Genomic DNA, 12370 nt, shown 5'->3' with positions numbered 1-12370 from the left:
TAATGTCTTCCAAATATTTTTGTAAAAATATTGTTAGATGAATGATAAGTAATTTGGTCATTATAAAGTATTAAATTGGTCCCTAATATTTGGGTGTAATTTGTTTTTGTCTTTAAGGTTTAAAGTGTCCTATTTGAATCTAAAAAAAATTCATTTAACTTCAATGTAGTCTCATTGTGAGGTCAAAGTTAAATAAATAACGAAATATCTTACATGTCAATAATACAAGAAAAAGATCGATAATCTGGAGAACAAGTACAAGATTCAGAGACACAAAATCAATCGTGAATGCATCAATACATTTATTTATCATTCTTCTTACAATTTAAATGAAATATTTTCTATAAAACTAAAGAGAATAATAAATAAATGTATTGATGTATCCACAGTTGATTTTGTGCCTCTAGAACTTATACTTGTTCTCCAGATTATCGATCTTGTTATTATACTGCTATTATGCAAGACATTATTCCGTTAATTATTTAACTTTGACCTCATGGTAGACATTAAAGTTAAATAAAACTTTTTTGGATTCAAATAGAACGCTTTAAACTTTAAAAATCAAAAAAGAATTACGCCCAAATCGTAGGGTGCTAATTTAGTACTTTACCCTAAAATATATTTATCGAAGAATGTAATGTTAAATGTTTTTTTATCTTTCAAAATTATAAGAGCCATGCCTCAAAATTTTGTTTATAATAAAAATTGTTGTTTTCAAAATCTTAGAATTTTTTTAGTTTTTTGAAAATTCAATAGATAATTACAACTAGGGGTGGCATAACGGGTTGAACCTGTCGGGTTGACCCGCTCAACCCGCTAAAAAGTGCGGGTCGGGCTAGAATTTGGAGCCCGCTAAATTAAAAAAATTCGCCAAACCGCACTGCCAAATTGGCGGTTTTGGTGGGCGGGGCGGGCCGGTCCGCCGGGTCAAAGATTTTTATTTTTCTTTTTTTTATTAAAAAAAAGAATAATTACTATTATAAAATTAATAATTATAAAATTTTCAAACGCTTTTTTTGTTTTTGTTTTTATTCTTCTTTTAGTTATTAACTTTATTTATTTTATTTTATAATTTCGTATATTTATTCGAATTATATGACTTATTTTTTTAAAATAAAGATAGTTCTATTGACAAATATTATTTTGAACAATTTTATTGAAGTTAAAAATTAAAAAAAAAAGATAGTAAAAAAATTATATTATAATTTGACTATTTTTTATTTGTATTTGATTTTTTAATTATTATGTTTAGTCAATTTTAATGAATTTTATTTTTAAAAAAAAAGAGTCAAATGGGTTAGCTCGCTAATCCGCCATAAAGCGGGACGGGCTAACATTTTGAATCCGTTTTAGTTGACGGATGGGCCGGCCCACCCTGTTTATAGGGTAGGTCTAGATGGGTTGGGATGGGCCGACCCGCTTTGCCACCCCTAATTACAACATAAGTTAAACTTGACCAATATTTATGACAATTTACTGATATTATTAGTGAGATAATTAATACAAAATATATAATTTTTGTTGTCAACCCTAATAATAAATATTAGGGGTGGCAAAGCGGGCCGGTCCGCCCCGCCCCGCCTAGGCCCGCCTCATAAACGGGGCGGGCCCGCCAATTAAAATGGGTTCAAAATGCTAGCCCGCCCCGCTTTATGGCGGATTGGCGGGTTGGCGGGCTAGCCCGCTTCACTCTTTTTTTTTAGTTTTTGAAAAATAAAATTCATTAAAATTAACCAAAAAATAATAATTAAAAAATTAAATACAAATAAAAAATAGTCAAATTATAATATAATTTTTTTACTATTTTTTTAATTTTTAACTTCAATAAAATTGTTCAAAATAATAATTGTCAATAGAATTATCTTTATTTTAAAAAATAAGTCACATAATTTGAGTATATATACGAAATCGTAAAATAAAATAAATAAAGTTAGTAACTAAAAGAAGAATAAAAACAAAAAAATAAAAAAAAGTGTTTAAAAAATTCTATAATTATTAATTTTATAATAGTAATCACTCTTTTATTTAATTAAAAAAAAGAAAAATAAAAACCTTCGGCCCGACGGACCGGCCCGCCCCGCCCTGCCAAAACCCGCCAATTTGGCGGTGCGGGTTTTTTAAATTTGGCGGGCTCCAAATCCTAGCCCGACCCGCCTTTTTTAGCGGGTTTAGCGGATCGGCCCGACGGGCTCGACCCGTTTTGCCACCCTAATAAATATTAGCGTTTAAAAAAAGCTTTAAGAGATAGGGCCAACAAATGGCGGGAAAGAACGGCCCAAGAAGATTTGGCGGGAAAAAATGACCTACAAGAGATACATATGGCGGGAATCGCCATCCATTGAGATCTCCATTGCAACGCGCGAGACAGAGAAGAAGACAGTGAAAGAGACACAGCAATCGATTCAACCATGGGTGGACCGCAGTACGATTTTCTGTCGAACCCATTGGGTGCGGTCAGATCCACCTTCGAGAAAGCCATGGCCTCCGTTTCCGACCCCTCCTCCTTCAACAGCGGCGATTGGGGCGCCATGGACCTCTTCACCAACTTCCTCTTCGACCAGTCTCACCACTTTCAGGTAATATCTTCGTCCACTTCCCTTGAACCCAAAATCCAAAACGCTATTATGTAAAATGTAGTAACAATAATTCTGGCGTCGATCTTGGGCTGAGTTTCGTGTTTGTGCTCTTAGGTTCCAGTTCTTACTCCTGCCTCTATGAGATGGATAAAACCCAATACTCTAGTTCGTTTTCGTGGGATGATACAGGACATGCTTGGAAATGAATTTTATGTTGGCGCTTACAAGGTTTTTCATCTTTTTAGTTTCTTATTTTTTTAGCTTATATGTTCGAATTGTGAGGATTAACTCGCCTAAATTTGACAAAAATCCAATCTTGCTTTTACTATGGAAGGATGGAGCCGTGTGGAGGACCAACAAGTTCATGGATGTTTCTCAATTCCCCATTGGTCCCTCCGCAGATACGCGAATTTGGGAACGTCGTCTACTTTACTGTGTTCCGGTGAGGTGTCCTCACTCTATATCTCATGTTGAATGTTTGTCTTGTGAGCAATGGCTTCCTTAAAGGTTAGCTTCTTTAATGATTAACGGTTTTGTTTTTCCTTCTATTTGGATATAATTCTTAGGTTCCTGGATTGAATTCATGGGCTCAAATTTCATCTGAAGCAGTTACTGATCAATGTATGGGTTGGACATCCGAGCAAAGAGAAAAGCGCCCAAGAGCAGAAGCCGAGTGTTCTGATATGACCGTATGTGTATTGATGTTTTTATTATCTCATTGTTTCTGCTTTGTTTCCTATTGATGTCTTGCTCTGCACTAGAGTATCAAGTGATTGGCACAAAGACCTTTCTATACATTTGTGTTTATCATTTTTCTTAGTGATCAGTGTTGTTTATTTACAGGTCTCATCTGAAGAGGATCAAGGTTCTCCTAGTACTAAAAAGATGGTACGACAAGCTTGTTCGAATTCAGCTATCTCTGTTATGAATATAATATTATAATTTGACCGAAAAGAAGCATATATGAATGAAGTATATATTACACTCTGCTTATTATGGTTTGTTCAAAAATTTCTTGATTTTTGTTGTATGCATTCAGTTTCAATTAATAGAAACCAGGATTTTTGTGATCTAAGCTAGTCTTGTCACGTAGATTTGGATATACAGTTACATGTCAAGTCAACGGAGCAATAGATTATAAGTTACACTGAACTACTGACAGATATGTTGAGTTAAAATTGATTTGTCTCGTGTAATGTAATAGGTAATATTAGGTTCAATCATAAAATTTCTGTTGTCATTCTTTTGAAAACTGGTCTTACTGTTTCTTTAACAGAGAGAAGGTGAACAACCTTCCCTTGCTTCTCAATCTCGAGAGTCTGAGATTGCTAGCTCTAGTTTTAGTCTGGCGCCGGTTCCTGAAGGGAATTCACTTCATTGTCTCGTGAAGGTAAGATTTTGTCTCAGAAGATCTTATGAGGTATATTTTGTTGGCATGGGTTTAATTTTGTTGCTTTTGACCCACTGGAATCATAGAAAATTCTAGTTCCTCACTTTCCTCTTTATCATGCCAGGTATATGATTCTCCGGAGTCTGAATTGAAGCTGAATGAAATTTTCGAATTTGTGGGTATACTTGCATCTGATCCAGAGATTCAAGAAGACAATGTAGATAATGATTTATCAAATGAATTTTGTGAGGATCCTTTACGCCATTTCCCACCTAATAAGGTAAGCATTGTAGTGCTGATTTGATGAAAATTTTATATACATTGAAGCATTATATCTTTCCACGAAGGCTACTTGATCATGGAGCAAGCAATATATCAGTTTGGTTGTTATGTAACTATTCTATCTCAAGTAAGCACTTGGTTTTGAACATATTCGTTTTGATTATTCCCTCTGCCACAGGTAGTACCACGCTTTCATTGTTTTGTTCACAGAAAACTTGCAGCTCAGGACTTTCTTCAGAATAACCCTATTATAGAGGTAACTTTTTTACAATATCCTTGCTATTTCATCTGTATGAATGAATGGCTTTTTGTGATTAGCATAATGTATTGGGATCCTTAGCCTCTTAACTTGCTCCATTAATTGAAAACTCCTTGCTGAACAAATCATGTGCTTGATCTCGCAGCCTAAGTTGGACATGGTCAAAGGGATTAGGGAAGCTTTGCTTAGACATCTCACAGCTGTTCTTGGAAATGATGATGTGGCTGCTCATTTCATGTTGCTACATCTCCTATCCAAGGTACACGATTCTATGATAATTTCTCAGACATTTCATGAAAATGTAAATTTTCTGTTTGTTGTTATTGTTTCACGTGTTTCTCTTTTCTTGTCTTATAGCACTTAATTATATTCTCCCACGTTACTTTCTTGAGAATATTTGTATGATGTGTTGTTTTTGGCCAGGTGCATAGTAGAGTAGATTCTCTTGCCGTGGGCAAGCTTTCACTAAACTTGACCTGTTTTAGCAAAGAAATTGTATCTATATTTGGAAACCAATTAAACGTTGTTGTCAAGAACCTCATGCCTTTCACACATTGCATACCCCTCACAGTGGAATACTTGAACACTGCTTCACTAGCGCCAAAAAAGAATTATGATATCAACAGGTGATCACATTTTAATATTTTAGTAGTTGTTCTAAGCTAGGATTTCTTATTAATGGATACAGGTATACAACATAGATATTTACTTTTAAGTTCTAATTCACCAGACTGGAAACTGGAGCCTTGCAACTAGCTGAAGGTTCACATTTGATTGTTGACGAGACCAAGTTAGAAGCTGGAACCCTTAACTCTTTGGGTGTAGAGAATGCAAGGTTGCTGAATAATTTAGTGGAGTGGCAAAAGGTACTTTATTTGCTCATCTTGGTGTTCTCTCTTACTACATGATCATGGATACTATTATTGCAATGGATATGCTCTTTTGAGATAAATATATCTGCACTCTGCAACTGCTAGGAACCGCTATACACTGATTTAAGGATAAACTTGATCATTTTTAACAACACAAGTTGAAAGTAAAGATGCTGACATACACTCGGTATTTGTTTCAGGTGGAGTATGATTTCAAGTATTATAAAATGGATATGACAACTGATGTACAGCTGTTAGTTTTGTCTGAGGGGAAATCAAATATCTTGCCAGCTGATGTAATTGTACCTTTCCGGCCCTCTGCAGCCAATTGCTCTGAAGCTGTGACTGCAGAAGCTTTAGAAGCTTGGAGGTGGTACTTGGCTACTGTTAGACAACTGCCACACTCCATTGAATCAGAAATGCAGCAGGTATGAGCCACTTTGACTACTAGGTTTTATTAGTAAGGGCCCTTTTGGGTTTAACTCGAGCTGTTAGCCTTACACTTTGTACGAACCTAGCTAGCTAGCAAGTAACAAATTTGCAAATTGCGCATACGTGGAATCTGTCTCTTAGAGTTCTTGATGTAGGTATTCCTCTTTACTTGAGATTTCTTCAGGTGGTAGAAAATGATTTAGTTGCAGCAAGACAAGCAGACCGGAGCTTGAATGCCCAAGATTTAAGCAGGTTAGTGAATGTGTGTTGTTAACCTATTTGATCAGTTGTTTATTGCACTACTCCTTAGTCCTTAAGTCTTTACACCTCACGTCCTCACCTCCCTTGTTCTCCAACAGATGGTTAACAATGAGCCGTCTCATGTCATTGAGCTTCGGGGAGACTAGCCTGTCCCTCGAACACTGGCAAATGGTCAAGGAACTGGACAGACTGCGGAAAGAGAGGCTAAAGTGAGTTGTCGAGTGTAGATGTCTTGATTTCAGCCAGAGATTCAGGGATCGAAATGGATGCAGTTAGTGGTCTTGAATCTTGATTCCCAGAATTGTCTTCTGGTTACCTACTACATAATTTAACTCATGGATGTGAATTATAATTGAAAGAATCAAACAGTGAGTTCCATAAGTTGTGCATTGCAGTAAAAGCAATACAAGGCCATTTCATGGTAATAGTAATAACATGTGACAATGTGAGCATTCCATCAAGCCTAGGTTTGTGTACCCCGACACAAGAAACTATCATGAAAATTCATAATTAACTTGTTATTGTCAAATGGGAATAGATCCGTAGGATGAGGAACTATCATCATTAAGGCCTTAGACGGTGTGCAGCGGAGCCGTCGCATGTGGTGTGGGAAACTACGCCTAGTAAACTTTGTTTTATTAATAACCTTTTCTGTTTTCTCACTTGTTTTAGTTAGTATATTATCTTACTAAAACTTGGGTAAATGACATAAAGAAATGAAATGGCATTCAATATTACATGATGATTCTAAAAGTAATAACTTTACATGCATATCTGAATTTGACCATGAAATTATATAAATCGAAGCAAATTAATTCGATTTACCCTTCTATATAAATTGAATTTAATCAATTCGATTTAGCATTTTTTAATATAAATCGAATTTAATTCGATTTAGTCTTCCAATATATAAACCAAACTTAATGAATTCTGTTTGCCAGCATTAGGCATTGCATGGTGTAAATCGAAGCAAGAATGGTGTAAATTAAAGCAACTACATTCGATTTAATGCATCTGGTATAACATGATTAATTGAAACATTGATTCCATATATATATATATATATGGGACAATGCTATAAATCGAGTTAAATTAATTCGATTTAAATTGAGATAAATTAATTTAATTTACAATTATACTTAATATATAAATAGAAACTAAATGTGAAATCCTTATCATAGTGGAATTCATAATGGCTAGTAATGATAATTTTTTAGTTATGCATTATAGAAGATCGAATAAGAAAAAAAACGCGAGAGCAAATAAAATTTATTAATAAGAATCTGTTGAGTGTTTTTATCAAACTTTTTACGAGTTTTGTTGAATTTCAGAATACTATAATCCAAAAGTTGGGATTGCATGGCATGAAACGAATAGAGAAGTTATTCTATAGAATTCTAATTTCTGTTGTATGTGATTGTGTGAAGTATAATTCCTTCGAGATAGACAGAGACGAAGATTTGCAAGTTCTATTTCACTGCCGTCCTCAATTTTCCGAGGTGAGGATCCATGAGTTATTGGCCAAATATGAAGATGTGGTCTGTAGTTTAGGAGGACTGAACCGGAATCCTCATGCCAATCTTGGACATCAAGAAGACTAAGACTCCGTCAGTGATGCTGAAAGGACAACAATTCATAAGGCCCATTGGGCTAAAGCAGGACAACAAGAAGCCCAATAAAGCTTTTCAAATTCAATGGGAGGCATAATTTTTATTAATTTTCGAATTTTTAGTCATTTAATTTTAATTTGTTTTGCTGTTAGAGTTTGTTGGAAGATTTGATTTACTTCTGATTTGCATAGTAGTATTTTTAGGGATTTAAATTCAAATCAAATCTGATATAATCTAATAAGATCAAATCTGATTTAAATTAGTTATCATATCTTTAAGATTTTAAAATTTAAATCAAATCTGGTCTAATTCAATAAGATCAAATCTGATTTAAATTAGTTATCTTATCTTTTAGCTAGTTTGTTAGGGGTCTATTTAAACACCTTTGGTGAGACAATTTACACAACTTTGATGAGTAAAATTTCTTTAGTGCTTTATGCACGTTTTTTTAGTGTGATTAAGTGAGGTGAATGATTTGCTTCGCTTGTTGCATAGAGAAGATTGAGTGATTCAATTTTCATCCCTCTTATCTAGGTTGACAAGGACAAGTTCTTTGAAGGCTTAGTAGGGAAAACTCTTCCGGTGACCTAGGTTGCTAAGAACAAGTTTCCTAGAGGTTTAGAAAAAATCCCATTTATCTATCCTTTTATGTTTCTGTTGCGTCTTTTCTTTGTCTCTTTTTTATCCCTCTATCCTTCGTTCTAATTTTTTCTTATCATCTAGTATGAGTTACAAGCCGTACGTAAATTCTTATTATTTACACGTTCCATGGGTCTTGTTTAGTTTCTTAATTTTTTTCTCTTTAATTTTTGCAAATTCACCTTAGAGTCCAAAAACAAAAAACAAAAAAAAAAGAGTCGTAAAAAAAATGGTTGCGTATTACGATAGTGATGATGAAGGAATCTCATATGCGAAAAAGGGTTCTCGGTTGCAAATCTCTGTAGGGAGGAATGATCCTGAAGCTTATTTTGGATGGGAAAGGAAGGTAGAGTTGATTTTTACAAATTGCATCCTTTCTTTTCGTCATCTTAGAGTTAAAGGGCAGAATGGTAATTGTTCCGAGGGTTACTTGAAACTGTAGGTCGATTTCGGACGAGATCTTCTGTGCTGGTTGGCGGTGACGTGTTCGGCTGGTGAGTGGCGGCCGGAGCTGTTGTGTCCGACTTGTTGGACAGGCTGTGCTGCTGATCCTTCACCACCGGAGGATGGGGGGCACCTACAAGTAAGGGTGGCAAACGGGCCTAAATCCGCCGGACCGGCCCGCGTAACCCGCCAAAAAAGACGGGCCGGGCTGAAAAATTGGGATCGCCAAATAGCAAAAGCCCACTTAACCTGCACCGCTTAAACCGCGGGTTTTGGCGGGCTTTGGCGGGGCGGGGCGGGCTTCCCCGCCGGGCTTAGTATTTTTTTGGCAAGGGGTATTTTTACAATTTTTTTTACCAAAACCCAACTTCCTCCAACCCAACTTACAAGAGAATGAAGATGAAAATTGAGTGTTTTAGATTATGTTTGTTTTGTTTTAGAGACAATATTGTTAATTATGTTTTGGATTATGTTTATTTTGCTTTGGGAACAATATTTATAATTATGTTTTGGATGAAAACTTAGTTTATAATTATGTTTATTAGATATTTATAATTACAAAGACTTTAATGTTTGTGAATATAAAAATTATAATTTGTTTATACTTTTAGAAATTATAATAGTTAAAAGTAAAAAACAAAAGAGATTTTTTTATATCTTTATATATATTATTTAATAGTTAAAAGTAAAAAAAAAGGATATTTGGCGGGTTTAGCCCGCCGGCCCGCTGTTAGGCGGGGCGGGCTGGGATTCTGGGACCGCCTCACTAGGCAGGGAGGGGCGAGCCAACCCGCCAAAGGACGGGCTTCTGGCGGGGGGGGGGGGGGGGGGCAAGGCGGGCTTCCCCGCTTGCCACCACTACCTGCAAGGGACTCCGATGCTTAAGTTAGCAAGGGTATTGAACAGGTTTTTTGTAGAATCAGAGTATGAGTTATACCTGGGTGCTCCAGTGTATTTATAATGGTGTAGAGTGACCTGATAAGATAAGTTAGTTAACTTTATCTTATCTTTAGGTGGGGTCATCTTATCTTCAAGGGAACTGCCCTTATCTCTATAGGCTTTGGGCCGCCTTTGGATTGGGGTCGTATTCCTCTATTTGGGCCCTTTATTGGGCTTTCCTGGCAATTTAGCCGAGCTCTTTGAGAAGAGGTCGGATAGTCTGATCTGAAGAGGTCGGTCGCCTTGTCGCTAAACATCTCGGGTCGGATAGCTTGACCCAGGGTATGAACAGTGCCCCTGCTCGAGCTCGGTCTTTCTTTTTGAGGTCGAGTCTTAGTTTTAGGACTTCGATCCTTCTCTGGTGAAGCCGAACTCGAGCATTTTGTCGACTTCATTTTTGTAGAGATCTCCTTTTTTGAATACGGAACATTTTCTTTTGCTTCTTTTAAAAGCGCGCGCTTTTGCATTAGCGCTCTTAGCCTTGGGAATATGCGAGGGTTTAATACCCTCATTAATTGGTTTTTAATTGCTCCGTTTCTCTTAGCCTCTCTGTTTTGAATTTCACACTCAGAAAAATGGTTTCTCTTTTCCGTAACTTCCCTTTTCTTTCTCTCTTTCTGTTTTCGCCTGAAAGCTTGCAGTTTTCGCGTTCCTCCCTGCGACGTTTGTTTAGCGATTATCAGTGCTTTCCCTGCTGTGAAAGGGTGACTCCAGATTCCATCTTCCATTTTCAACTTCTTTGAGGCTTTCTTCTTTTTCAGGTTGGTTCTACTTTTCAGTCTCTCTTTTTTACTTCCTTCGTCGCTTTGCATTCAGTTTTTGGTAAAGTTTTGATTTTGCTTGAATGCATGTTGGAAAGCTTGAATCTTTTTACGTTGTTATGGTTGGTTTTTGCTGTGAAGTGTGTTGTTACTGAAGCTTTTATGAACCTGTTTGCCTTCCCAAAAAGATTGCTCCTTTGATGACTTTCGCCATGTTGGTAATTTTGCTGGTGAATCTTTGTAGAAAGTAATGATTTTTCTAGTTGCTTGTTGCTTGTTTGGGGGGATTTATTTTTCTGAAAAAGGTGGCATCTTTGATGACTTCTTCTTCTTGATATGGATGACTTTATTTGATTTTGTAGCTCGTGGTTTTCTTCTCAGAGTGTCGTTTTTTTCCTTTTTGTTGAAAAAAGGGTTATTATCTTCCTGTTAGGACGTGTAGAGGTGTAGGCTTGTAGGTTTTCTTGAGTCCTTGTTCCATAACTGCCTCCAAAAGATTCCCCTGGATCTTTAGCGTGGGTCCTGGGGTTTTCCTTTTTCTTGTTTGTTTGCTTTAAGTCATGCTCTGCTATGAGTTATTTTTGGCTTTTTCCCGAGATGTTTTGGTTAGTAATTTGTTTTTTCTTTTTTGCTGTAGGACTAGTTGACCTCATGTCTTCTCGAAAAAATATTGTTGAGACCTCCTCCCAAGTCCCTGAGGGCAAGGCTGATTGAGTGGATTCTATGGTTCTTCTGTGTGTTTCATTGGTTGACTCCGAGTTTTGTCAGCAGCTTAGGCAGTTTCATATGATTTGTAGTAATGGTAGTGATGAAAAGAACTATGAGCTTGTATCTCCAAATTCTGAGGAAAGGGTTTATTTTTCTACCCGAATTGCTGGAGAGCACCCCTTTTTCTATGCATACGACTTCTTTTTTAGTCAAATAAATATTACTCTTCCTTTTACCCCTTTTGAGACCAACCTATTGTGGTCTTGTAATATAGCTCCATCCCAACTTCACTCCAATTCCTGGGGTTTTATAAAAATCTTTCAGTTGCTATGTCATGAATTAGGTATCCCTGCTTCACAATCCCTCTTCTTTTATCTATTTGTTTTGACAAAGCTTGGGGTGGTTAAGAAGAAGGCTGCTTAGGTTTCTTTTCAAGCTTTCCAGGGGAAAAAGGTTTTCTCCATGTTTGATGAATCCTTTTTTCTAGATGAGAATGATGAGCCCGCCTTTCCTTTGGAATGGAAAAAGAATGTAATGGTATCTAAATATTCGTGGGAGATGTTAGATGAGGCTGAGCAAGCCTTTGTGACTGTGCTGGAGGAAAACTGGGGGCAGCCTCCCCATCTTGACACAAAGAAATTCTTAGCAAACCCCTCTCTCCTCCGAGCTGAGCTAGGTAGTGGTCATTTTCTCTTTTGGTTTTGCTTATTTTTGTTGAGTTTATTCCTTATAAGATCTTTTCTGATTCATAACTTGGTTTCTCGCTGTGATGTTTGTTTGCAGAGATGATTAAAAATAATGAATCCATGAAGGCCTTTAAAAGGGCAAGGAAGGCTACTGCAGCTCAAAACATTTCGACCAAGGTGGCCGGGGAGGGGTCGTCTCAGGTTCAGTCGAAGCCGGTCGTACTGAGCTCACCGGGGGCGAGGAAGGTAATCCCTACTCCCCAGGTTCGTTTGGTTGATCCTCCGCAAGCTTCTGTTGCTACTTCTGGCACTCCTCCAAACAAAAAACAAAAGACAACTGAGCCTTTTAATCTTGACGCCCCCGACATTGACGCGGTTGAGTTTGTTGATCAGCAGATCGGTCCTTATGGTACCATTCCTACTGACGATGTCTCTCTCCTTCGTCATTTGGACTATATTACCCGAAGCAGCATCAAGATGGCACATGTGGGAGCTGCCTTGTACCGAACTG

General features: G+C 37.0%; 1 protein-coding gene across 1 annotated transcript; it reads left to right on the top strand.

The window, feature by feature from the left end:
• The first annotated feature begins 2342 nt into the window (after positions 1 to 2342).
• LOC107623987 (mini-chromosome maintenance complex-binding protein) lies at positions 2343 to 6533 on the top strand. The gene is made up of 14 exons (XM_016326405.2): positions 2343 to 2576; positions 2691 to 2804; positions 2911 to 3018; positions 3143 to 3265; positions 3420 to 3464; positions 3853 to 3966; positions 4091 to 4246; positions 4427 to 4504; positions 4653 to 4766; positions 4931 to 5133; positions 5238 to 5373; positions 5580 to 5807; positions 5996 to 6063; positions 6171 to 6533. The coding sequence occupies exons 1-14, from the start codon at positions 2409 to 2411 to the stop codon at positions 6283 to 6285; spliced, it is 1770 nt and encodes a 589-aa protein (XP_016181891.1). The 5' UTR covers positions 2343 to 2408; the 3' UTR covers positions 6286 to 6533.
• Positions 6534 to 12370: the final 5837 nt, after the last annotated feature.

This window comes from Arachis ipaensis, chromosome B10, assembly GCF_059453495.1.
Source record: "Arachis ipaensis isolate K30076 ecotype BB chromosome B10, ASM5945349v1, whole genome shotgun sequence".
Lineage (NCBI taxonomy): Eukaryota > Viridiplantae > Streptophyta > Magnoliopsida > Fabales > Fabaceae > Arachis > Arachis ipaensis.
Note: the sequence above shows the minus strand (reverse complement) of the source record. Positions and strands in the feature narration are given on the sequence as shown.